Raw genomic sequence first — 26,767 nt, forward strand, 5'->3', positions numbered from 1 at the left:
ATTTCCTCCTCTGACATCTCTTTACTGACATCTAGAGAGAAAAGAACAAAAACCAAGCATCAATCTATTCAAATAAGAATCAATGCATTTTATTTTCTCTCTTAAAAAAAGCTGGAGAAAGCCACAATCAAACGCCTGTATACAAACAGCACTGAAGTTTCTTAAATTTCAGATCCAGATCCAAGCTTTGCTGTTTAAACGTTCTTTTCCATGGAAAATAAAATAATCAAATAAGAAAAGGAGTACTTGTGGCACCTTAGAGACTAACCAATTTATTTGAGCATAAGCTTTCGTGAGCTACAGCTCACTTCATGCTAGTCTCTAAGGTGCCACAAGTACTCCTTTTCTTTTTGCGAATACAGACTAACATGGCTGTTACTCTGAAACCAATAATCAAATAGTCACTTCCCAAATTAGAGCTAGTTTTATTATTTTAGACTGAAGATAATGTGAAAGTCCAACCCTGAAAGGTCCCTAAGAGCTATCGTTTCCATCCACAGGAGATTTTCCACACTCAGTGAGGTCACTCCATTTGTGATATGCATTCTTAAAAAATCGTCTATCCCAAACAACAGCTATAAAAACGGGGGGAAATATCAGATACTTACATGCAAATTTAGCAAAGACATGTTAATCCAGGGGTAAAAAAAAAAAGGGAAACCACGTTTCTGTAACAGTGCTGGCATATTGTTTAGTATTAAACTAACCAAGCAAAAAATGTCACAGCAACACTTCATAATGACCATTCTGCTACTGCTGGCCTTTCATTGTTACTATATTTAAATCCTCATTGTGGTCGGAAACATTATTTTATGTATTTCTTACAGCTTCATGTTAAGGAAGTTTCAAAGTTGCTAAATGTATTTTATTCTTTCCTGAAGGGAAAGGATATTTTAAAAAAAAATTGTCTTTTTTTTTTAACCTGAAAGCTCTACTGCTTTTGGAAACAGCTTGGGTTTTTGTCATGCATGAGTTTCTGCTGGACCAAAAGACATTCACTAATAAAATTACTATTGTTATAAGTTACTGCATGGCTGACAGCTGAAGTTGAGATGTGACATACTAATGCAGAATGCATCTGTGCTCACAGGAAGAACTCCAGACTTGCCCTGGTGAGCAGGGATGAATGTAGAATTCATGTATAGAAAATTGGTGCACTAGATAAGAAGTCAAGATAGATACTTTCCATCTGTACCAGACTTGTTCTGTCTGTGACCTATCCCCCACCCATTCAGAAGAGTTAATTTGACCTGTTTTTTAAGAGCAAAGTTCACAACTCATTTAACTCATGTAAAGGTTTGCTTTTAAAACTGAATTTTATTGGTGCTCTGACTTTTAAAACTTCAAAGTGTAAAACCCAGAATCAGTGTTTGCTTTAGAAATCCATTCTCCATGCTTCTGCCCTTACATCTCTATCCTCAGCTTCTCCTATAACACCTTCCTATCTCTGTGTTCCATTCAAGCCTTCCTCCCGACCATTCTCTTCATTCACTCCCAACTCTGTGCCTTCTTCCTCACTGCCTTTTCAATGCCTGAAGCAGACTTCCAGTTAACATAAACCAATTTCCGTCACGGTCTTCCAAAATACTTCTAAACCACCACAGATTGCATGCAGCATTCCAGTCATAACAGCCATAAAAGTTTGCTTTTCCCATTTGGAACTCAAGGGTGGGGTTTTCCCAAAGCACTCGTCATTGGCCTAACTCTACTCCCACTGTAGTTAATTGGAATTTTAGCATTGACTTCAATGGGAGCAGTTAGGGTAATGCTGAGTGGTTTTGAAAACAACATCCTTAGACTCTAGGGCACAATTGTTTATGTTTGAAACTCTTACCAATTCACAAGAATGTTTCCTACAAGATGATCTTTAGTATTCCATATGGTGCCACAATGCTGGAAATTACTTACACTCCCAGGATAAAAAATTAGTACAGCAACAAAGTGACAAGGGAGGTCTCAAAAGAATTGCTTATAACCAACTGGAAGAACACAGATGTGACGACATCCGGTCTTAATTGTTAAGAGTTGTTTAGCTGACAGATATTGATTTCAGAATGGTACAGGAACCTCTGCTGATGGGTCTGGTGAAAAAGGGCTAAAGACAATTATAGATCAGAGTGATCAGAATGTCATGGCTCTGCATGGTTTTCTTTCTTTCATTCAAACCCACCATGTTCTGAGATTTATCTTTTGCCTTGTTTCCTACAACTTATTTGTAAAGCAGTGAATATGAACTATGATCAGATTAACATGGATTATATTATACATGTCTATGCATTATTTCTTTATTTCATTGTCATGTCAGTCCTTCCGTCCCAACTTCCTTACACAAGAAAACAAAAGTTGAGGCACCCAAGAGTGGAATTTTTAAAAAGCATCTAAATGATTTAGGAGCACAATTTCAATTAAAAATCAGTGGGATTTGTGCTCCTAGATTAGGACTGGGGGAAGTTTATTTACTGAAAAATGCAGTTATGGGTCCATCAAAATGTGTGTGTGTGTGTGTGTCAAGTTTGCTGAACACTTTTGACTGAACTGAAAAAATCAAAAACATTTTGGTAATGTCAAAACAAAATGTTTCATTTCCACTTGAAAAATTCTGTTTTGATTTTAGGCATTGCAGCAAAGAGCTGGATCCACAAAATGGCTGGGGAGGAGAAGGTGTTTCTGCCTGACTTGGACGCTTTAGCCAAGTGGCTCACATGGGAGACTGGGTTCAATTTCCTTCTGTGCCTGATATGGTGACCTTGAGTCTCCTCCATTACAGGAGAGCACCCTAGCCACTAGGTTATGGGATGTTCTGGTCTGCAGCTTCCTCAGTTTCTCCTGATGAAGCTATTCCACTGTTTATAAACTACATGAATAATCAGTGAGCCAGAGAGATAAAGTGACTATTGGCTGGTGGTTAGGGCACCCACCTTTTGCTTATTTGGATTTATTGAGATTTGGTCATTAGGCTTCTTTGAAAATCTCAGTCTTTGTCTTTAAACAAACATTTGGCAACTTATTTTGGTAAGAAGCCATGATTCTTGGAAACAAACAGTGAAAGATACATAATTTTTTTTAGCAGATTTATACTGCTAAAAAAAATTAGCAAACTTTTCAGTGATGTCATAATTTTTAAAGATGGTGTAGAGGTGTATACGCAGGGAAGCACTATGAGGGTACGTCTACACAGCGATAAAAGACCCACGGGCCAGCCACGGCTGGCCCAGGTCAGCTGACTCAAGCTTGCGGGCTAAAAATTGCTGTGTAGATGTTCGGGCTCAGGTTGGAGTCCAAGCTCTGGGATCCTGTTAGGATTTTTTATCTCTGGATAGACATATCCCAAGTGCCACAGCTTATCTAAAACTCAGCATACTTCTATGAATACAGAAAACACAACAAACATTTGTTTCATACATCAATTTATTATGCTATATTAGTTTTGTTATTTATTGCAATTACAACAAAAACAATGCAGGAATTCTGGGTGCAAAGATAACCTACCCTAAGCAGCTCTCACATCACGTGTTTTGACCTGGGCTAATAAGGAAACCTTAAGAAGCTGCTCCAGTCTGATTTTATACAACATGTAAATCTCAGAAATGTAACACACTCACTAGATCCAGAAATCCTGCTTTAAAATCCTCATTAGCTGACAGACTAAATAAACCAACAACAAAAACAGAGGAAAGGAGTTAGCTTTAGAACAATAGTAACTACAAAAATAATTATGTATCAAAAATATGTTTTAGTTTCAAATCTTTATTTTGTTGCTTTAGGTTTTGCGCTAAAGAAAGCAGAAATGGTTTTCATTCCAGTTTTGTCAACTTTGGCCAGAGCTTTCTGAGCAGCAGACATCTTGCTAGTTGTCTGTTAACGAAATGAGGTAAAAAGAGAAAAAAAGAAAAATTACTGAGCAAATCTGCAGGAGGGGATGCTAATCTACAAACTCACACATACTGAAATCAGTTAAAGGTTTGCTTGGTTTCTTAGTCTACAGTATACAGCAGGGAAAGATGATGTGGGATAAAACTGAAGGAAAAAACCTTACAATTTTGAGATTTTTCAACAGAAAATAGTTGTCATGAATTATTTAACCTCAAAGACAGAGAATCTGTTAAGAGGATAAGGAAGCAAAATATCTCTCCCTCCTGCAGAATGAAGTACCCTAACTCAAATGCTTACTTTGGATAATCCTGGAGTGTACATTAACAGGAATAATGCACGCAATACAGCAGACGTATACTGTACCCTGTGACTCAGTCTCATGATTATGTTGTCAGCCGGCTGGATTACAGCCTTGCATTACAGATGATGAATAATTCACACTGATTTACTATCAAAATCTTTTAGAACAGTGAAATAAAGGGAAAGAGAAGAAAGGACACTAACGATGAAAGAGGTAACCAAGGTTTGAAAAGCATGTTGAGGCCACTGGGACAGCTTCCTAGAGACTGTTACACCTAAAACACATTTTATGTGCCACATTTTATAGAGCTGACCTCCTTCCCTTCTTACATTTTAAATTAGCATGCTTCACATCTCTAGCCATTTTCCCTATTAAGAAATCTTTGCATTGACCTTTCCTTCTGTTAATCCTCCTACTGTAGGACTTCACAATTTCACTCAATTTGGGTTTAGCTATGATGTTATGGACAGGATAATGATATGCAACCAACAGTAAGATTATCTGCATTACTTACAGTGCAAACAAAAACACTGCCAAAATATTTTAAAAGTGCAGTACACTGAACAGAACCCACGAGCCAATTCATCCTTCCCAGATGCTCTTAACTACATATTTTGTTATTTCAGAAGTAAATCAAATTTAATATTAAAGCTTTCTTCAGTCCTTTTTGTGCCAAGATTCAAAAACTGCATGTACATGGTATGGGAGTGGGGAAAAAATGGAGCTTTTGAGTCATTTATCACAAGAACATAGGGGAACTCCTGTACCGTCTTTTAAGGCTGTGGAATGCCCCTAATGGAAGAGGGTTTGTGGGAAAGGGTGGTGGTGGTGGGGGGGAATGGAACAACCACTAGGACAGAGGTGGGCAAACTACGGCCTGCGGGACCGTCCTGCCCAGCCCCTGAGCTCTTGATCGGGGAGGCTAGCCCCTGGCCCCTCCCCTGCTGATCCCCTTCCCCCGCAGTCTGAGTTCACTGTGCCGCCCATGCTCTGACACGCCACTCCTGCGGGGCAATGCGGCGGCATGGCTTGCTCCTGCATGGTAAGGGGGCGGGGAGCAGTCAGGGAACGGGTAGCAGGGGAGGTTGGATTGCGGGTGAAGTCCTGGGGGGCAGTGGTGTGGACAGGGGTTGGGGCAGTCAGGGGACAGGGAGAAGGGGTGGTTGGATAGGGGGTGGGGTTGCGGAGGCCCCAGGAGCAAGGCGGTCAGGGACAAGGAGCGGGGGGGTTGGATGGGTTGGGGTTGTGAGGGGGGCAGTCAGGGGGTGGGAAGTGGGAGGGGGCGGATAGGGGGTGGAGCCAGGCTGTTTGGGGAGGCACAGCCTTCCCTACCCAGCCCTCCATATAGTTTTGTAACCCCGATGTGGCCCTTGGGCCAAAAAGTTTGCCCACCCCTGCACTAGGAGGACCCACGGCTCCTGGAAGAGTAGAGGTGCAAAGAGCAGTAGCTATTACAATAACAGCATGGAGTGGGGCTCTATTGCCTCCCTATGGACTGGAGAATTCCTTCTTCTTCAGCATCCACAGAACCACTCAACACCAAGCCTGGCTCCTTAGGCTTGGTGCAGACAGAGGATCTATTTATTTTCATATCTCTGCTTCTCCCCTTGGAGTGACAAAATGGTAGACTCCACTGGACTTCCCTGAAAACTTACATTGAAGTTGGCAAATTAGGCAGCTGGTATTGATTTACTTTATTAACCCACACAAACAACTGCACAATACAACATCTGTGGGCAAATTAAGACCTGTTTGAAAATACCTGGGAATTTAAATCAATGTTGCCTCCCTTGCCCCTTTTTTAAAAATAATACAACAGCAAACTAATTGCACTCCCATTTTCCATAATAAATAAATAATAATCCTTTACACTGCTGTAGTAGCTTTCATCCAAGGGGATCAGAAAGCTTTATAAACATTCACTAAGCCATATAACATTAGTTAAGTAAGTGGCTATCTAAGGCCCACCACTAAAACACAGTCACCTTTGCAGTTATTTAACATTACACTGCAACACTACACAAACACTACACAACAGTTTAGGATGGGAAATTAAGACTATCATGTCAAATGGAAACTGCAGGTAGAGTTTAAAGAAGGAGAATGCAATTGCTTTCACTACATTTTTTCCAGGACTCTGGAATCAACACTTCTATGGTACCTCTTATGAAATGTGCCATGATAAATGGTGATAATATATGGTCACGACCTTCATGTCAAACCTTTTTGATTGCTTCAAAAATTTCTGACCTGCCTTATTCACAAACAATTAAGTACCTCAAAAGAATACTGACTGCTTTAGAAGACTTGGCAGGATCAATATATTCAGGGGGTAAAATACCAGGAAGAGTAAAAAGACAGTGCTGACATGAGAACAAATGGATATAAACTGACCAAGAGTAAATTTAGGCTGGAAATTAGAAGAAGGTTTCTAACCATCAGAGGAGTGAGGTTGGGGAACAGCCGTCCAACTGGAGTAGCGGAAACAAGGAACCTAACTGGTCTCAAGATGGAGTTTGATAAGTTTATGAACAGGATTATATGATGGGGTTGCCTGAGATAGCAGGGAACTGGACTCAATGACCCAGAAAGTCACTTTTAGTTTGGTTCTTATCAAGGTGAACCCACCTACAATACAGTACATTGATTCTAATTCAGAACATGTTGAATATACTTTCCGAAAACATCCATTTTACATTTGCTTTTCTGACTAAGAGGCACATTGCAAAAAATGGGCACCCTGGGTAACTATTTGACCAGCATTAAAACACACTTTAACAAAATGTGGGCATGCACACACATAAAGCACACGTACCTTTTTCTTCTTGAGATCACTGCTGTTAAACTTAGTGTAGTCTTCTTCTGCTTCCACAGGTGCATCTGAGAATTTCCTTTTCTGAAATGTTAAGAGTGATGAAGTCGCTCTGTCAACCACTACTGTGATGTACACACATTGAACGTTAAAGCTGAAAAGGCCCTCGGGCTTTCTGGTGTAAGCTAGACACTGAAATGGCACAGGCAACCAAACAAGTAATATGCAATGGAGTACTGGTAGGTCTCTTTTCATAACAGTCTCCTCAAGAAACAGGAAGATAAACAGTATCTCTTCACTATTCGGAGAAGTTTGGTTAGTTTTGTAGGAAACACATTTTCTTCTCTTTTGCCCACAGAAGACTGATTTATAGAATCACTTACATATACATTTCAATTTCCATCCTTTGCCTTTAGTTTTTAATTCAGAGACTATTTGACTCATCTTTATGGATTAGTGCTGAAAAGTATTATCTACTGGCCAAGGAACAGGGGACAAAATTCAGGTCCTTGTGGTCTCTTGGGACCGGAAAGCACAAAGCAATCCTACATTTGGAACAATGTCTAATCTGTGTGTTGCATACAACCTCTCCTGGGATCGCTACTTTCCACAATCTGGTAATGTTCATATGTTGACTTGTTTGACATACATTGACTTGTTTTTGCTCAATGCTCTCTAATTTCAGTTCAGTGACAATCTAAGAGCCTAACTGTTCAAGTTGCTAGCTATCCTTAACTACTATTGAAGTCAATCGAACTCAAGGGAGTTCAGCACTTGATATGATCAGGCCTTAAGAATGCATGTTTCTTTCCCTAAGCTGTGTGCATTTGGCATTTCACAAATGTAATGAGTGCTTTTCTTTTTTTTTTTTTTTTTTTTAATTTTCAGAGACAATTACCATTGCCTTAATATCCTGTGAAATCTGAGCTGCAGCCTTTCTAGTTTCTTTGCCAGAGTGAGTGATAGTGAAAGTAACCTGAATGGTAACCGTTCTATTTTAAATCCTTATTTTTCACTCTATTTATTGGCACTTGTGATCTCTCTCACTGGCACAAAAACCAGGTCTGCATCTTAGATTTCTCAGGCCCTTAGGAACAGATCCAACAGCAGCCGTTTTTTTAGTTCAATCCAAGTTGGAGCAGGCCCTTTGGGAGGTAGTTTTCTTAAATGCTACACTATAAGAACATTTTTAAATGACAGCCTAACAATAAATTATGATGTCCCTCTTTTGGAATCTTCATGTTTTTAACTTTCAGTAAAACTTTTGTAGTTCAGCTTTAAGTGATCTCAAGTATTTTGCGTGGCTATGTATTATGATCTGACAGCACCACACTTCATACTCTAAGAAGATATAGTGATTACAATGCAAGATTGGTGGTTACAATTAATGGGATGGTTGGCATGTGTCACATGAAGAGTTCAGACTTCCTCAAAAAGTCTTGTAATAGAAGAGTAAGCTTGGTAATATGCTCCAGCTAGTGGACATTTGTAGCTATACTCTAAGGCTCCTGCGTCTCTCTCCCTTCAGAAATTTATTTCAGATTATTATTTAAGAAGCAATTACTTTGTATTAGTAAGAGACATACATCAGATCTGTCTTGATTTGTAGGAACCATACATTTTGTCCTAACAACCACCTTGGTTTCACATAAGAGAAATTTTAAAATAAGCTAAAACAGAAGGTTTAAAGCAAATCAAATTTCACCTAATTTATGCCTTGATCCTGTAAAGCAGTGAGATAAAACATATTAAAGTAGCATTTTAGGCCCTGAACCTACAAAGATTTACACATGTGCTCAACACACCGTGAGCAGCCATGTGGAAGTCAATGGGACCGCAGACATTATTTCACAGTCAAACTATTGAACAAAATTCTAAAAATGGCTTGAGTTGTAATCACACTGCTGATTATTTTTAGAAGTCACTAGACCTTTCTAAAAACAGATTCTCAGCACTATCCAAACAGCAAAATAGACATTCATACACATTGTATAATCTACATCACAAGAACGCTCAGCAGAGTTAGTGTAACACCTAATGAATATCACTTGGCTCAAGACAGAATCAAAGCAATAAATTGTGGCCACAGTTACTTCCATGTGGTTGGACAGGTGTAACTTTTATGAAAAAGACATGAGGTCATATAGTCCCATCAATCTACCAACAAGAGATGCTCATTTTTTTTGATTTTTCATTATAAAAACAGGAAAAAATTATTGACAAAGATGACTGAAATTTTGATGAATAAAAAATAGAAAAATATTTGGAAAAATTTTTGGGATCCGCCTCCCCCTATATTTCTGATCAGTGCTACTACAATGCAGGTTTGCTCCTTACTGCATATTATTTAATGCTTTGTCCAGTCTAGTTTTAATTGCCTCAAACATTTGAGAGAGACTAATCCACAACAAAACAGACATCCATCAAGAAGTTTTATTAGTTTTCTACCTTAAAATTTTTCCTATTTTCCTACCTTTAGCGGGGGGTCTGCTTCTGGACTTGTAAGTTCTGGAAGCCTTCAGAATAAAAGATTTTAAGTTACAGTTTTCATATAGAAACAAATCAATATATTGGAATATAACTTTTGAATATGTTAACCTGAAATTACATTCCTCTCCCACAAAGAGGGCATCAATGCTAATCCCATCAATCACCCTCAAAATATTTTTCACTTCATTTCATATTACTTTTATGACACACTAACGATGAGAGCCAAGTTTTCGAAAGAAGTGGCTAGTGGGTTTAATCATTAGGTTTAATCATCTTAGGTGACAACTGAAAGAGGCCTGAGTTTCAGAAAGTGCTGAGCAAACACCCTCTGAAAATCAGTCCCTTTTAATGGTGTCAAGTCAGATACCTAAAACAGAGGAAAACCCAAATCACTAGTTACTTCTGAAAAGCCTGGCTATAAGCTGTGAAAGGATATTTTATATATATATAGCAGCTGATTGAGTGAGAATGGAGAGGCAGTGTAGCTTAATCGCCAGACCACTGCAGTGGAACCCAGGAGTTCTGGGTCCTATTCCTGGCACTGCAACTAGCCTACTGGGTGACTTGGGAAAGTAACTTCACCTCGCTCTATAAAATGGTGATAACAACATCGACCTTTGTAAAGCACTTTGAGATGAATGGATTAAAAGTGCTATGAAGGGCTAGGTATTATTATTATAATTATTAGTATATTTCTACTTGCAAAACATGCTGTTTACATTCACAATGCCAACCTAGACTTAATAAAGAAAGTTCCACTCTTCCTAAGAATGGCCATACTGGGTTAGAACAATGGTCCATCTAGCCCAGTATCCTGTTTTTTGACAGTGGCCAGCGATAGATGCTTCAGACAGAACAGGGCAATTACTGAGTGATCCATCTCATCACCCAGTCCTGGCTTCTGGCAGTCAGAGGTTTAGAGGCACCCAGAGCGTGGGGAGGCATCCTTAACCATCTTGGTAAGTAACTATTGATGGACCTATTCCCCATGAACTTACCTAATTCTTTTTTGAACCTGGTTATAGCTTTGGCATTCAAAAAAATCACATTGCAAACAATTCCAAAGGTTGACTGTGCGTTGCATGAAGAACTTCCTTTTGTTTGTTTTAAACCTGCTGCCTATTAATTTCATTGGATGACCCTGAGTTCATGTGAAGGGGTAAATAACACTTATTCACTTTCTCCAAACCATTCATGGTTTTATAGACCTCTGTCATATCCCCTTGAGTCATCTCTCTTCTAAGCTGAACAGTCCCGGTCTTCTTTAATCTCTCCTCATATGGAAGCTCTTCCATACCCCTAATCAATTTTATTGCCCTTCCCTGTACTTTTTTCCAGTTCTAATATCTTTTTTGAGATAAAGTGACCAGAACTGCACGTAGTGTTCAAGATATGGGAATACCACAGATTTAGACAGTGACATGGTATTTTCTATCCCTTTCCTAATGGTTCCTAATACTGTTAGCTTTTTGACTGCTGCAGCACTTCAGCAGATGTTTTCATAGCACTATCCATGATGACGCCAAGATCACTTTCTGAATAGCAACAGCTAATTTAGACCCCATCATTTTGTACGTATAGCTGGGATTATGTTTTCCAATATGCCTTACTGTGCACTATCAACAATGAATTTCATCTGCTATTTGGTTGCCCACACACCTAGTTTTCTGAGATCCTTTTGTAACTCTTCTCAGCCAGCTTTGAGCTTAACTGTCTTAAGTAATTTTGTATTGTCTGCAAATTTTGCCATATCACTGTTTACCTTCATTTCCTGATCATTTATGAATATGTTGAACTACACTGGTGCCAGTATAGATACTTGGGGGACTAATTCTCACCATAGTGAAAGCTGACCATTTATTTGTACCCTTTGTTTCCTATCTTTTAACTAGTTACTAATCCATTGAAGAACTTTCCTCTTATCCCATGACTGAAGAACCTTTGCAGAGGGACCTTGTCAAAGGCTTTCTGAAAGTCCAAATACACTAATCCACTGGATCACCTTTGTCTACATTTGTCGATACTTTCAAAGAATTCTAATAGGCATGATTTCTCTTTACAAAAGCTGTGCTGATTCTTCCCCAATATATCATGTTCATCTATGTGTCTGATAATTCTGTTCTTTGCTATTGTTGGCACTGAAGTTAGGCTTACTGGCCTGTAGTTGCCATGATTGCCTCTGGAGCTTTAAAAAAAAAAATACTGACATTACATTAGCTGTCCTCCAGTCATCTGGTACAGAGGCTGTTAAGTGATAGGTACATTCCATAGTTAGTTGTTCCACAATTTCATAACTGAGTTCATTCAGAGCTCTTGGGTGAATACCATTTGGTCCTGTGGCTTATTACTGTTTAGTTTATCAATTTGTTCCAGAACTTCCTCTACTGACACCTCAATTTGGAAAAGTTCCTCAGATTTGTCACCTAAAAAGAACGGCTCAGGTGTGGGAATCTCCCTCACATCTACACGATAAAGACTGATGCAAAGAATCAATTTAGGTTCTCTGCAATGGCTTTGTCTTCCTTAGGTGCTTCTTTAGCACCTTGATAACTCATTGGCCCCCCCAATTGTTTGGCAGGCTTCCTGTTTCTGATGTACTTAAAAAAAAAGTTTTGCTGTTACTTTGTGTGTCTTTTGCAAATTGGTTTTCAAATTCTTTTTTGGCCTGCCTAATTATACTTTTACATTTGACTTGCCAGAATTTATGTTCCTTTCTATTTTCTTCAGTAGGATTTGACTTCCTCCTCCAATTCCTACCCTCCTCGGATATTTAATAAGTGACAAAAATATCTCTATCAGTCCCTGTAACTTGATGGTCAAAGTTACAGTATTCAGTAGAAAAGGTCATCTGCAGAGCAATGTGTGTCATATAAAGCTAACAAATAATTAAAATACTTACTGTAAGTACTTAGATAGCTCAACACTCAGATCTTCAGAAATATATTCTGATATTAAACCATGGGCATATCGTACATAGTCATCTGAAAGTTAAAAACAAACAAACATGATTCGGGGAAAGAGTGTGTGATCCATGTTATACAGTCACAGGACTGCTTTTCAATCCATGCTCTTGTATGTCACTATAACCCATTATGATGAGCTAATGCTAAGAAACTACTAACAGACACGTGATGTTTCTCTTTGTTGAGTAGTTTATGTTACATGACACTTGTAGGTTTAATTAAAAAGCAAGGAGTTACTATGCTTACTTTGTCAGCACAGATGTTATTAATCTCTGTGGCATGTACTTTATAAAATCTGTTTGCTTTCTGAGAACTCTAAATATAATGTATTTTTTCTGCACAATTAATTTTTAAAAAATGCTGCAGAAGTAAAAAGCTGACTCAACAAAATGTGTAATCATTAATTTTAAAGCATCTGGATCCTACAATTATTTGGCAACAGTTTCAGTACTAAAATATATTTCTGGCTTCAACTGAAAACAATTAGATGAGACAATGAGTCTATTTCAAAGCCTTGTACTTAATGTCAGTATTTTATGAAAAATGCCAAGGCATATCTAAACATCACTGGCAAGACAGGATAATTATCTGTGGAAATATGAACTACTAGAAGCTGTTTTCAGGACAGGAAACTCTTGCTATAAAAGTTTTTCTGGAAATCAAACCTTTGGCAACATGAAGTCCTAAAACATCTCTTTTTCTGTCCCCCTCCCCACAAAACGGCAAAACAAGGCTTAGCTCCTGCAAACTCTTCTGTATGTGAATAACTTGATGTCAATGGGGCTATTAGAGAGTAACTTTACTCACATGCATAAATGTTTGCACAAGCAGACCCCAAGCCAATACCTTGCCTCTTAATTAGCCTTAAAACAGCCAAGCACTTCAACCCCCTCCCCCGAACTATATGGAAGCATATGGTAAACCAGCCCACAGAGTAGAAAAGATATATTTCTCCTGGGTCAGAGATGGTTTGCCACACACGATTACGTGAAGTTTTGTAATAGCACAAAGCAAATTGGCGCCAAAACAGATATAATTAATAAACTGGCCCCAGTGTGCACATTTTAGCTCTACTGGCACCACTTTCCTGTGTGCTTTACAACAACAAAAAGCAGATTTGTTTCTCACGTATTTCCTCCTTCCTTAACCCCCTTTGGCATCCAAAACCATAAAAGAGTGGTCCAGATCCAACACACTGATTCTGAACTTCACCCTTATATCCCATCTATACCTAAATAGAGATGTTCTTGTTATCTTGCTCTTCTTTTTATGGCACTGAATTGTTAGGTCAAGTCAATTACTACAGCAATTCTTCACTTCTCTCAGACTCAGATATGAAGCTGCATCACCCCTGTCCTCCAGAAATCTTCACTGGCTTCCTTATTTAAAAATCCAGTACAGAGTTTTCCAAGGAGTTCCTACTGCCACCCTAACCCATACCCTAACTCTTAACCTGCCGCCAGCTTTTCCATTTATTCAGGCTATTTGCTTCTCTTCTCAAATGTCAGAGAATTTTGTATCTCCCTTCCTTGTCTTTTCTCAGTGGGCTTCTCCCACACTGCTCTCACCATATGAAATAGCCTCCCTAATAGCAAATCTCATCTCAAGATCCATCTCTTCTCCCTGGGTTATAAGACTCCCAACCTTCCTCTCTAATAAAACATTCAGATCCCACACGCTAATCCTTCCTTGTTTCCCTTGTACTCATTCTCCCATTGGATGCCCTACAACACTTCTGTCTTACCACACCAACAGATGCTACCTGGTGGTTATTACTGTAATCTACACAGCTGCATTTACAGGTAGACTGTGAAGATTACTGCCATACTCTTGAATCAGCAACTGTATGCAAAAATCAATTGCACTCTCTTATCATTGAATGATGATTAAAAATAAGTGTTGAGTAAGTTCCCTTTGACTTTCTGCCAATCCCTTTGCTACATACAGTAGTTAGAGACACTTCAGAACCTCCTCCAAAACTGACCTAACTTTAACCCACAATATTCCCTCCTTCAATGTTGTTCTTTAAAATCTAGACCCCTTTCAATGGCAAATCTATAATAAAGAATATACACACCTTCCTGTAAGGTGGGAGGATACAAGAGAAAACATTGTAGATTGAGACTAACAATAAATTTACCAAAGATAACGGTTAAATATAGTAAAGATGGACCTGATCTGACAGTTCCAATTTCCTTTTATTTATTTAATCTTTTTGGAAGTAATAAAAAGTTACTGTAAAGTTAAAGGCACGCAAGTCTCTCAGCACCACCTCCTTTTTGAAACTATATATTATAATGCACCCCCTATAAAACTGTCTAGATATCTCTTAAATCTCATTTATGCTTTTTCCTTCATATCATTACTTGATAACTGGTTTTCCACATACTCAGTACTCAGAGTTCAAGAAGCCTGCCACGATTACCTGTTCATTGTTTCCTCATTTTTAGATTGCATGCTGGCTTCTGAACCTCTTAGTAAAGTGAATAATTTACTTTGCTTAATTTGCTCTAATTACTTTCTGAATTTGAATTTCTTCTCTTAAAATTTTGATCTTTTTCTTCATCATAGTGCATATTCTGAAGGGCATATCTAGGATATTTCATAATCCAACCCCTCATTGACCTTGTCCTCAGGAAAAAAGGTGATCAAAATAATGGTGAAACCTTATAACTTAATGATTATGGTAATAACTCTAACACTTTGGGTGGAATTTTCAAAATCATCTAAATGATTTAGGAACACAAGTCGTAGTGACTTTCAGTAGGACTTGTGCGCACAAAGGCACTTTTGAAAATCCCCCTTTATATTGTGTGTATTCAATATATTATTAAATCATAATTTATATTATGTGAGTATACATAACATAACTATGCCTATACATACTGTATAGAGAAAAGGAGTACTTGTGGCACCTTAGAGACTAACCAATTTATTTGAGCATGACATGAACATACTGTATAGAGATAATTCATATCTATTATACTAAGATTACACAAGATGCATATTCTCTCTCTCTCCCTCTGCATAATCATTGCACAGGAGTACAATCCCAACTTGAGTATTTGTTCTCCGAGCACATCAATGAATAGTGATGGTTTGCTGAATTGGCGCCTCAATTAGATCTCACTAGAAGCTATTCAGAACCCTTCTCCCGGTATATTTGGTGCATTATACAATTACCACATTTCAGGCACCACAGAACTCAAAACAGTCATGGCACCACTACAGTAACTACACGAAAAACATTTTGGGCAAGAAATATTTTTAAATGTTTACAAACCATTTAAAATTATTGCTAGATTCTAGCTGAGCATCTAAGCTGCAGGTATCTTATCACATAAAGATATATTTAGTTAGAACTACACTTCGTTTTCTTACCTTCTTTAACATCTGTGATTTGTTTGCCGCTGATAAATGTAGCTGATTGCACCCTTCCACCCACACATACATTGCTGCTTTTAAGTACTTTCACTGTCTGGCTGACCTGTAAGGAGCCACAGATTGAAATGTCTAAATCAATGTTGTTATACACGTGTGTTAATACGGTGACAAAGCCCTTGTAATTTGGTTTAAAGCACATAAAATGCTCAAGTTATGAACTGTGATGAAACTTAATATACATCTGTAATGACTAGCATATGATCTCAAAAAATTAAGGATCCAGTGTTTCGGCCTGCTGCCTTTGAGACATGGCAGCTAGATTTGCAGCTCCGCTGAGACGGGCTGGAATTTACAGTTGGAGCAGCTATGGATTTTACAGATGATTCATGCACCTGCTCAGAAAAGTAAGGGTTTTTCCATTTCTATTGGAATGGGAATGGAGTCCTGAACAGGAATGGAATGTAATCATCAGGATTCTGTAGGCCAGGGCATTGTCAGATTCAATATAAGAGAGAGATTGTCAACAGAGAAGGATCCAATTTTGTTTTGAAGGTCACAGAATCCGTGACTTTAATGGACCTCCATGACTTCTTCTGCTTCAGCTCTTGGGGCTGGAGAAGCTGTCAGCCCCTGCCCAGGAGCAGCAGTGGGGCTGGAGTAGTGGTCGGTGGTCAGCCCCTGCCACAGGAGCAGCAGCGGGACTGAGTCAGCCCCCGGGGCTGGAGAAGCTATCAGCTCCAACCGAGAAGCAGAGGCAGGGTTGGAGCAGAGGCCAGCCCCCGGCGGGGCTCCGACTGTTAGTTCCCGCCCCCTCAGGTATTTTTAGTAAAAGTCACAGACAGGTCACAGGCTTCTGTGAATTTTTGTTTATTGTCCATGACTTTTACTAAAAATACCTTGATAAAATCTTAACCTTATCAATAGATCAAGAACATTATAATTATATAACAGGCACCTGCAAAAACATAAATATTCAGCCATGGATGTGAAAATTAATATCAGAGATGTGAAACTATATGGGCTCTTCCAGTGATATTTTTCCCTTATACCAGCCTTGGAAAAATTCCACTTAACCCAGACCAGTACTTCCTTTAACAGGCAAGAACATTATTGTTATCCCCCCCACCCCGCCCATGATCATGGCAAAAGGTGGGAAGTAGTTTTTGTGTTTGGGATGGTAAACGTTAATGGCAATTTTTCAAGGCTCCCTTACATCTTGTGATTGACATAGATTTAATCATTTTCTCAGATGGATGCTGTTGCAGTAGATCTATTCTGATTGAAAGGATCTGCTTCTTTGTGTACAACAGCTTGGACAAGTACAGCAGCTTGGACAACAGCTTACCTGACACAGTACAATTTCTTTTAGGCATAGAGAGTGTGGGCAGGCTTGCTTCACGGGTGATACATTTTTGCACGCCCCACCAGAATTAGGGGAGACAATGTAGAGAGCTCATGAGGAACACAGTTGCATCAAATCACAGCAGTGTTCAAGGTATGCTTCCCTCCATGTTTGGCCGGCTGCTATGGGCTAGGGAGCGAGAAATGGTCATAGCCTTGCTTCCTTCCCATGCTTTAAGGCAAAGAGCAGTCCCTGAGCTCAGGGACAGCATAGAAATAGCAACTGTAGCCTACTCTGGACCTTTCTGCGCCTGTGCAGGGACTAACCACAGTCTGGTTCTGTCTAAGAGGGAATCTGCTAAAAATCTGCTATTTCCTTAACACTTTATATTTGTCACATTCTAAAGTATGACAGCTTTACTGATGTGTTTACTCTTGTTCAACGGGATATGGACTTCGAATATACTCACGTTTTGTGATTCAAATATAATGTGAAGAAAACTTCTTACTATTTTAAATTTTGCACATAAAAGCTCTTTGAAAGCAAAAGAGAAACATAATACCTTTTTCTTTAACCACTTCAATGTCTTCTCTTGGCTGTATTTATAAAATTTCTTATTGCCAATTTCTAGGATAAAACAAAACAAGGAATAAAGTCATAATTGGTTTTCATTTTCAATACATTAAAAACTCAAAAGATGCACATAAGGCATGGAAGTTATTTCATAGTTTGCACATGTCATCAGGGTAATAATACTGAAAAATATTGGAAATGTGGAAAAACAACACAGCAAGCTGATGTTCACAAGACCATGCAACTTGACAATTGTCTCTAATTAACCCTGATTCAGGAAAGCACATGTGTTATTTAAGTATATGAATAGTCTCAGTCCAATGGTTTCAAAAGTGGTGTCAATGAGACTATTTACATGATCAAAGTTGAGCACATGCTTAAGTGCTTTGCTGAATCCCTTTTGACACATGCCAACAGACGGTTACATTTATAAGTGATATGGTCACAGCTGTTTTTTTCATCTCAGGTTCAGTTCCTAGTCAATTTGTTGTTAAGCCTCATGTCTTAAACCTGGACTTTGTAAACAGATGCATCTGGCACCAAAGGCAGAAAAAAAGAATAGTTTATAAAAAATATTTCACTGCTCTTCCAAGCATTCTCCCCCAAAGACTCATAGGATGGTGGATAGCAACATTTTCTTTTTCATCTCCTCCTCCTGCTTCTAAATAATTTAACATAAATGTCAAAGCAAACAAGTTGTAGTTCTTAAAAAAAAAAAAAAGTGAAACATGCAAATTATTTGGGGATGGTAATATGTCTTATCTATTATTTGTTAAGCACAATATAAATTAATTATGATATATGTATTAAAATATTTTCCATATCTGCAACTATGAGAGCATAAACATTCATTGCTGCTGAATGATTAGTTATCTGTGTGTGCTGGGGCAAATGGAAGAGGAAATTACAAAGATTTCAGGAAAATTTCAGCATAGAACTGCACACTAAATTAATAGTGCATAAAGTCCGGAAATTGAATGAAATGTGAAAGATGTGAATGTGAAAGATGATATAGGAGACTTTAGAACACACCACATTTCAATCTTGCTCTTTAACAGGTATTTCAATAGGGTTTAATAACCTATATAACATTACCATTAATACTTACATCTGTTTTATGTAATTTAAAAGGTCTGATACCATACTCCAGCACTAGGCTCATGGAGTTTCTTTCTCTCCCTGCAAACAACCAACAACGGTTTATTTATGGTTCCTTCGGCATTTCCTTCTTTGAGGTTTATTTTGGCTCTTTCAAACTGCATACAAATATCTAATTGTTATGTACTTTTTGTGTGTGCATAGCAGGGGACGGTGAGGGGTTGGGGAATGTTACATACAAGATATAGTTTAATTTCATCTCAACCATGGTAGAAGAGTAAAAAAGTAAATATTTTTACATAGCAAAAAAGAAAAGAAAAGGCACCTTAGTGGCACCTTAGAGACTAACCAATTTATTTGAGCATAAGCTTTCATGAGCTACAGCTCACTTTATCGGATGCATACTGTGGAAACTGCAGAAGACATTATATACACAGAGACCATGAAACAATACCTCCTCCCACCCCACTCTCCTGCTGGTAATAGCTTATCTAAAGTGATCACTCTCCTTACAACGTGTATGATAATCAAGTTGGGCCATTTCCAGCACAAATCCAGGTTTTCTCACCCTCCGCCCCCCCCCCACACAAACTTACTCTCCTGCTGGTAACAGTAGCTCACGAAAGCTTATGCTCACAGTATGCATCCGATGAAGTGAGCTGTAGCTCACGAAAGCTTATGCTCAAATAAATTGGTTAGTCTCTAAGGTGCCACAAGTACTCCTTTTCTTTTTGCGAATACAGACTAACACGGCTGTTACTCTGAAAAAAGAAAAGAAAACTCCAAATACTATGCTTCATTTTATAACTGACCTGTTGCAGATTAAGTAGTTAGTTGCGATATTGTTGGATACAGCCTTTTGGGACTCAAAAAAAAGCTTTAAAATGGTTCTTAAAAGAAAAAAAGCACAAAAGGGATACATGAACCTGTTTGTTGCTCAAAGAAACTAACATGATTTGGGTCCAAGAATATTATGTACAATTTTTGGATTTCCCTTATCTGAGAAAGTTCGAGCAGAGGACACCCTCTTGCCATCCTCCCCAAATCCATGTTGAAAAATAGTTCAAGTCCAGATTTCCAGGCAGAATCTCCAAACAGCATGAAACAGAGTGACTCAGTTAGGGAAGGAAATATAGAATGTGAAGCCATTTTCATTAAAACATGAAAAATAATTACACTGAACCCTTCAGAGATCACTTTGTTTGAAAGTATTTTATGCACTTGACAGTTTGTACTATTACATACTAGGAACTGACAATATCTGAGACCTCTGAAGAATTGAAATGAGTTGTGAAAGTCACAAACTGCTGACAAAAGGATTCAATACTGGAACATGGATTTTACGTGTAATCCACATTTGATATTGGTGAGAGTTAACAACTATGTTTGATAATATGAGAATATATTGGAAAGACTTTTTTTCCCTAATGTGTCTGGTGCCTATAAAACTGGTCTGAGACATCTGGAAAGATTGGGTTTGAGAAATACAAATGGAATATAAGTGGTTCTACAATTAAATAATATGTTCAGCAATTGGGTAATCGCTATGTAGACTTGGAAGTTTCCCTGATGTATTGTTGAGCAAACTGCCTAAAGCACATTTTAACATCTATTTTCTCAGTACTTTCCATAACTCAGAAACTCATATGGCCCCTTTTTTCCCTACCTTCTGGGAATATAAGCTTGGCAATATTACTTAGTTATTCTAATCAGGTAAGTTTTCTTGGCTTTTCATATTAATCACATCAGACAAGATCACAGTGCAACTTTTGCCTTGCAAAATGAAACAAAGAGTAACACTCACAAACTGAAGTTCAGAACCCTTTATTAATCCTTTTCTATCATAGTGTCTCCCTCATACATGAACTTATTTTGAAACAATCCTCCTCACCCAGATCTAGTGAACAGAAAGAAGTAATTTCCTCTACCAACGAAGCAGGTGAATGCAAGTTCAGTGTGATTTTTACACAGGAACAGAACTCTGACTGCTTCAGTGCCCTGGCTGCTGGGTGCCAGGCAGGGGGACTTCTTACTGTTAGCCCAGCAAGTGTAAACTATCAGTGCTCTAGGTTCAGAATTTACTACCCAGATTCCCAGTGCCAGTTATGCTTTTTTTTTTTTATTTGTTAAACACCACTACCATGTTCAGTGCCATCTATGACACAAATACTTCTTGCCCCAAGAAGCTTACTCTCAAATAAGGCAGAGTACACAGAGCAATGAGAGGCCGTAGTAGAGAAGTACTAGGTTCTTTTAGAAATGCATTAGTCATAATACCAGTAGTCCTTGTGAACACTAGACAAAGTAAGTCTTTAAGAGTGATTTGAATGACAAGCGAGTAGTGGGTTGGTGGAAAGGAAACGTGAGACGTGATTAATAGCCCCAAGTGTATTTGTTACATATTAATGTGTGTGGTGCTGTAAAAGAGAAAAAATAGCTAAAGTCCTTGCTCCAAGATACAATCCATAGAACAGACACAAATGGGACAAGCAGCACTTGGAGACCCAGAAATGGTTATGACTAAGAACGGTGTATAAAAAACACTGAGTTAAAGTCAATCATATTTTTACATATTTCAAAACAAAATATAAAGATGCTGGCTTTCAGAATTTGTGCCAGTTGCTGAAAAGGCTATATATTATATAAAATTATATACATATATATTTTATATATAAACAAAAGTAAATAATTTCCATTTGTCTAAAGGAATAAAGGAGCTTCCTAGAGGTTGCTCTGTTGTACTATAACTGGATTATTATTTACAGAACTAGCACTGAGATAAGGTTAAGAAAGAAGAACTTTTTATGGTAACCACTATTATATTTTTGCTACGGAATTAAAAAAAAACAACGATTTCCTAAGGGCTACATTGCGATTTGTACTAGGCATCCATGCAAGGGAGTAACCCACCCACCCTTAATTACCCCTACACAGACTTCCTAGTCTGGGTGGCTCCGGAGTAAACCACATTATTCCCTCAGTGGAGCAGGTGGATAGAACATTGGCTTCTCCTCCTTCACTTGCTGACCAGCATGGGGGTGGGGCTGAGGGGACTGTAATTTACTTTTGGTACAAACCAGCAGTAAAATTACTACCACTCCAGAGCAAGCAGGGAGAAACAGTGACCTGGAGGCATATGTGTGTGTCACACAGTGCCTTCTAGGGTTACTCATGGGGCAGTGCAGATTTTGCGCCACCCCTTTGTCTAGGCTGTGCCCAAACTCACACTCTAGCTCTAACGTAAACAGTCATTCATATCTGCTAAAACTATGTGCAACGTGAGCCTTTCTGAAGAGTTAGTTTTGAAACCAAACAAAATAATCTGCAACTCAGAACGGTAAATCTGAATGCTGACCTGGGACCCAATCCTGTGAGATGCTGTGCACCTTCAACTACCACTGAAAGGCCTCTACAGACAAGGCTTCCTGCTTTCATCCTTTGACATGTGTATCATTTCTTTAGTCATTTACCCTCTTTCGCAAGCTAAGCACAGGTTTCTGGTCAGGCCCACAGCTGGGTTACTCTATTCGTTGTACATGTAACTGGGAATAGTAAGGACACTTTCTCCTTTCTTAATGAAAGTTTACTTTGTGTCCCAGATTTCTTTCATCTTCGTTGCCAGGCTGAGGCTAAGGAAGATAGAAATCTAATCTCCTTCCACCTTGCTTTATAATTAAATCCCCTCATTTCTGGCTACAGTCAGTATCCATTCAGCATTCCTGGTCTCAACACATAGGTAGTAACTGTGTTATCAATATGTTCTCCTGCTTGCTCACTGCAATAAACGTGACTATTTTCAATGGAAGCAAGTCCTACTTTATGTTCAAATGAAGCTTTTTACGAAGAAATGGCCGAACACATGCAACACACCCCTTACCCATACAGGACACAACATCATCTCATATTGTGAGAATATATCCGGTTCCCTAAAAGTTCAACATGTCTCTCCAGGTTACTGTTAAATTCCATGAAACAATAAGTTTTTAGTTTTCTTCTGTTTGTGGTGCTTATTGTTCCATTGTTACTTTTCAATTCTTTGGTAGTTATCCTTGTAACACTGCCTAAATCTTCCCTCCCAAAGGTGTCAGTGACAACTGCAGCCTGCCATGGCTAGCAGGAATTGGTTCAAACAAACCTTCTTGTTCGCATACCTTAGTGCCTTGTAGGTGCTCTACACAGTACAGAAATCGAAAAACTGGTTGATTTTTTTTAATGGAAAAAGAAGGCCAATGTGGAAGATTCTGTTTTCTCTAACTTCTGTATCCTTCTTGAATGATTACCCTCTCCATTCAGTCAGGAGGTCAGTGCAGGACATTTCGGGATTTTTACAAGTCTTACATTTTCAGATGATATTGCTATGAATTATGAAGCCTCTTTTCCATGTCTGTCAAGCTGTGCTATGAAAAAAGCCATGCATTTAAATGTATCTAACAAACATTTAGGGCCATATGTTGTCCTCAACTGCCACATAAACGCCCAATAATATCAATGGGAATTCTGTGTAAAGATCAAGGATAGTATGTGTATACCCTTGACAGATGGAGTTGTTTCAGGTTTTCTTTAATACAGTTTATCACCAAACGCCCCTTTCAGAACAAAGCTTACAATGGCAGACAATTGCTGACTTTTTTAAAATAAATTTTTCTTTTTACTTAATTTTAACACTACACTATAAGCTTATGGAAAACTGCAGGAACTTGTGTTGTCTCTTCTCCTTTCCTGAAATGCCTCTCACAGCCATTCATTCTCCCTTTTCCCCATCCCAGCTTGGGCCTGCTTACTCTCCATATACCGTACTGGTAATTCACAGGGAACGCTGGTGCCACTGCTCCTTAGTGGACCGTCCACCTGGCAAAAGAGTCACTCCAAGACCCATGGGATACTCACCAACAGAAAAAAAGAGATATTGCTCACAGGATAAGGGAACCACTCGGATTCCTTTTACAACTTTAATGATATATCATTTTTAATATCAAATGGTGGAACTGTATGCTACTAATTTAGAGCTGCAGTATATAATTTCAGCCAAGTGCAACACCTTTTAAAATACTGAAATAAAGACCACTTCTAACATCATTACTTAAACTTAAACAATCACTAAAGTACAGTTCTACTCGGAGCCAATGACATTGAGGGGGTTACATGTTTATTGTCTCAATGTTTTTCAGACCAAACATTTATAAGTGAAAAGCTGGTGTTCTACTTGCCAACCCTGCACACTAAGCCTGGGATGTAAACACAAGCTAGGTTCTTTCTATCACACGTATCACCCAAAGTAACAGAGCCTCTACATGCTCAATTAGGCCTTCAGCAATACCTGTGCAACTGCAATATTCAAGTGTAACTGAGTAAACAATTCTGTTGCTGATGCAAAAGAAGGAATAAAATCCAGCTCATTCACTCATAACTTGGCAAAAACAGCCCAACTAACTGGAATAAAAGCAATAAAAAAAATTTATTGCTAAAATCAGCAGATACAACTCTAAACACACAAAATGATGAGCCTGGTGGTGCTATTATCACATAGTCACTTTTCAGCATAAACTCGCACTTTTGAAAGTCTTCAAGTCTTCCAGTAGAGTACAGTTTTGATTAACCTTTAGACCCCTCCTCTACTGAGAGAGCACTCTTTTGCTGATCCCTGATTTTACTGTAGTTGTGGTGGTTACAGTTGCAATCACAGAAACGCACGTATATACATACATACACAGTAAAAAAAAAAAAAAAATTAAAAAATAGAGCTGTAACTGAGATACAAGGTATAAACAAAAGAGAAAGGCTTAATTTGCCAAACATGGAAGTTACTTTATTGAGGGAAAACTTTTTGCAAATTTAGGAGACTGATCAACTACATGAATGGACTCCAATAATAAAATGCAGCAGGACATGTGGCAGATTACATTGGCACAGCAAAGATGCTTGGTGAAACAAGACGTAAAAGCCAGTGCCTAGTGCTGTAGGCTTAGCAGCAGAGTGGCTTCTAGTCCCACTGTGCAGAGGTCAACGGAAACAAATAAATACACCCTTCAGAACCCAATATTAGCTGAAGTATTAGTCTGTTAGCTAAACTGATATCCAAAATCGTGTACCTTTTTCTTCTATAACATGATGTAGTGAGTCCATCACTCTTGCACACTGTAGCAACATCGTACAGCTAGAAAATTCTGAATCAACCACAACTTGATCCAGTGGTTGGAATTTTCCTTGCTGAAAAAAAATCAAAGGGGATTATAGAAACATTACTGTCAACAACAGCAAAAATATAATAAGCCATTAAACTTTTTTAAGGCTAGAGCCTTAAACCAAGGATTACAAAGACTGGATTGCAAGTAGTACAACATCATATTCATAAACTGTTTATAGAGCAACAAACTATGAAGAAAGATTTCAAAACCGTAAATACTTACAAAGCACTGAACTTTTCAATTAGTGTACTTTAAAAGGTCCAGTTTTAAAATATCATGGAGACAAACAAATGCAAAGTACAGAGGGTTTACTTTGGAAGATGACAGCATGTTACAGTAGTTAATGTGTGCCAATAGTTTTTCTAGACACAACCTGCTGGATTAAATTTAGCATCATAATTTTCATTAAAATTTTGCTTTTTTCCCTTCCATAAAGAAGAATCTCAGAGGAGCAGTGCATCTTAAGGAACATAGTACTAACCTTTCACCTCTGGAAAGTGAGTTCCAGTTTGGCCTGAAGTCTTATATAAAGTGGTTTTGGCACAGCTTAAATAGCACTGTACACGACAGCACCATCAAACAAATCTTGCCTTTGCCAGGCATTACAATGCATAATTATTCAGCACAGTTTGGCACAATTGACAGCTTTCCCTTTGGAAACCTCCCTGAGCACATCAGTACAAAGGCTCAGTTAGCTCTCCATCCTTAGAGTGAATGGTCTCTGGGGGCCAAAACTGAAGTCATTATGCTGGTCAGGGTGATAATAAAACACTTCGGTAAACCACATTCATTATTAGAGAATAATCTCATTGGAGCAATCAGAGAATTCATAAAACAACCAACTGAAATTTACAAGGTACAAAACAAAACAAAGGATTTCATATTTGTTTCTAGCGCAGAAAAAAGTAGAGGTAAAAATCAAAAGAAGAAAACGATTACAAGAGTAAAAAAATAAATGTATATTAAAATTAATCTGTGGATAAGGTTTTCAAAGGGCAACCAAATCTGAATGAAGTGTGGTTCATGGAAAGCCATTGAAAGTATTCTTCTGTAATTGTTTATAAGAATGTGGACTACTATAAGATTGGGATGGACTACAATGCTATAAAGCAAACATGTTTATGGTTACCCTTTATCATAAAATGATGAAACATTTCCAAAACAATATAGGTTAAATTACTGGTTAGAAATATCAAGCAGGTGTTCACTGCTAGAAGAAAATGCATAAAAGTAAGATTTTGTATCCTGAATCCACTACTTAAAAGCACAAAGAAAATAATTATCTCTCTCCATATACTTTTTCTTCCATGACACAGTAGCAGGGAATCTTGGAGGGAGAAACAAGAAACAGGTACTGAAGGAAAGAGAAGCCTTTCAGATAAGTAAACCTAATTTACTGCCTCCATTTGGCATGAATGAAGAGTGGCATTTAAATTCTTCCAGTTAGATAAGCTAGTGTCCTTTGGCTCATGGACAAGAGATTACATTAACTAATTAAGTGCATTTTTCTATTCTTCCTGATGTATTGTACTTTTAAATTACACGTGAGAATTTGCAGAGCCATGTGATCAATTCATTTATTATCTGCCTTGGATTACTTAACCATCCCTTTGCCCATAATCTGCAAATTCCAGGATTTATCTACATTCTAACCCCTGTAACTACTTCAAATAGCCACCTTTTCCCTTTAAGTTCAACCTGCCATAGAAATGTTTCCTCCTCCTCCCCACAAACGTTGCATCTACC

At 38.3% G+C, this 26,767-nt stretch overlaps 1 protein-coding gene across 3 annotated transcripts in view; it reads right to left on the bottom strand.

Moving 5' to 3' along the window:
- Positions 1 to 362: 362 nt before the first annotated feature.
- RNASEH2B (ribonuclease H2 subunit B) overlaps positions 363 to 26,767 on the bottom strand; it is a 48,876-nt gene continuing 22,471 nt past the window's right edge. For all 3 annotated transcript variants that reach the window (XM_073343337.2, XM_073343344.2, XM_073343326.2), the window contains exons 5-11: positions 24,926 to 25,043; positions 17,728 to 17,792; positions 15,821 to 15,926; positions 12,376 to 12,457; positions 9,460 to 9,502; positions 6,990 to 7,070; positions 363 to 3,855 (exon numbers count right to left, since the gene is read on the bottom strand). In XM_073343337.2, the coding sequence (XP_073199438.1) occupies positions 3,748 to 3,855; positions 6,990 to 7,070; positions 9,460 to 9,502; positions 12,376 to 12,457; positions 15,821 to 15,926; positions 17,728 to 17,792; positions 24,926 to 25,043 (603 nt within the window). In that variant the 3' untranslated portion in view covers positions 363 to 3,747. The remainder of the gene's footprint in view (positions 3,856 to 6,989; positions 7,071 to 9,459; positions 9,503 to 12,375; positions 12,458 to 15,820; positions 15,927 to 17,727; positions 17,793 to 24,925; positions 25,044 to 26,767) is intronic.

This window comes from Lepidochelys kempii, chromosome 1 (assembly GCF_965140285.1).
Source record: "Lepidochelys kempii isolate rLepKem1 chromosome 1, rLepKem1.hap1, whole genome shotgun sequence".
Classification (NCBI taxonomy): Eukaryota; Metazoa; Chordata; order Testudines; family Cheloniidae; genus Lepidochelys; species Lepidochelys kempii.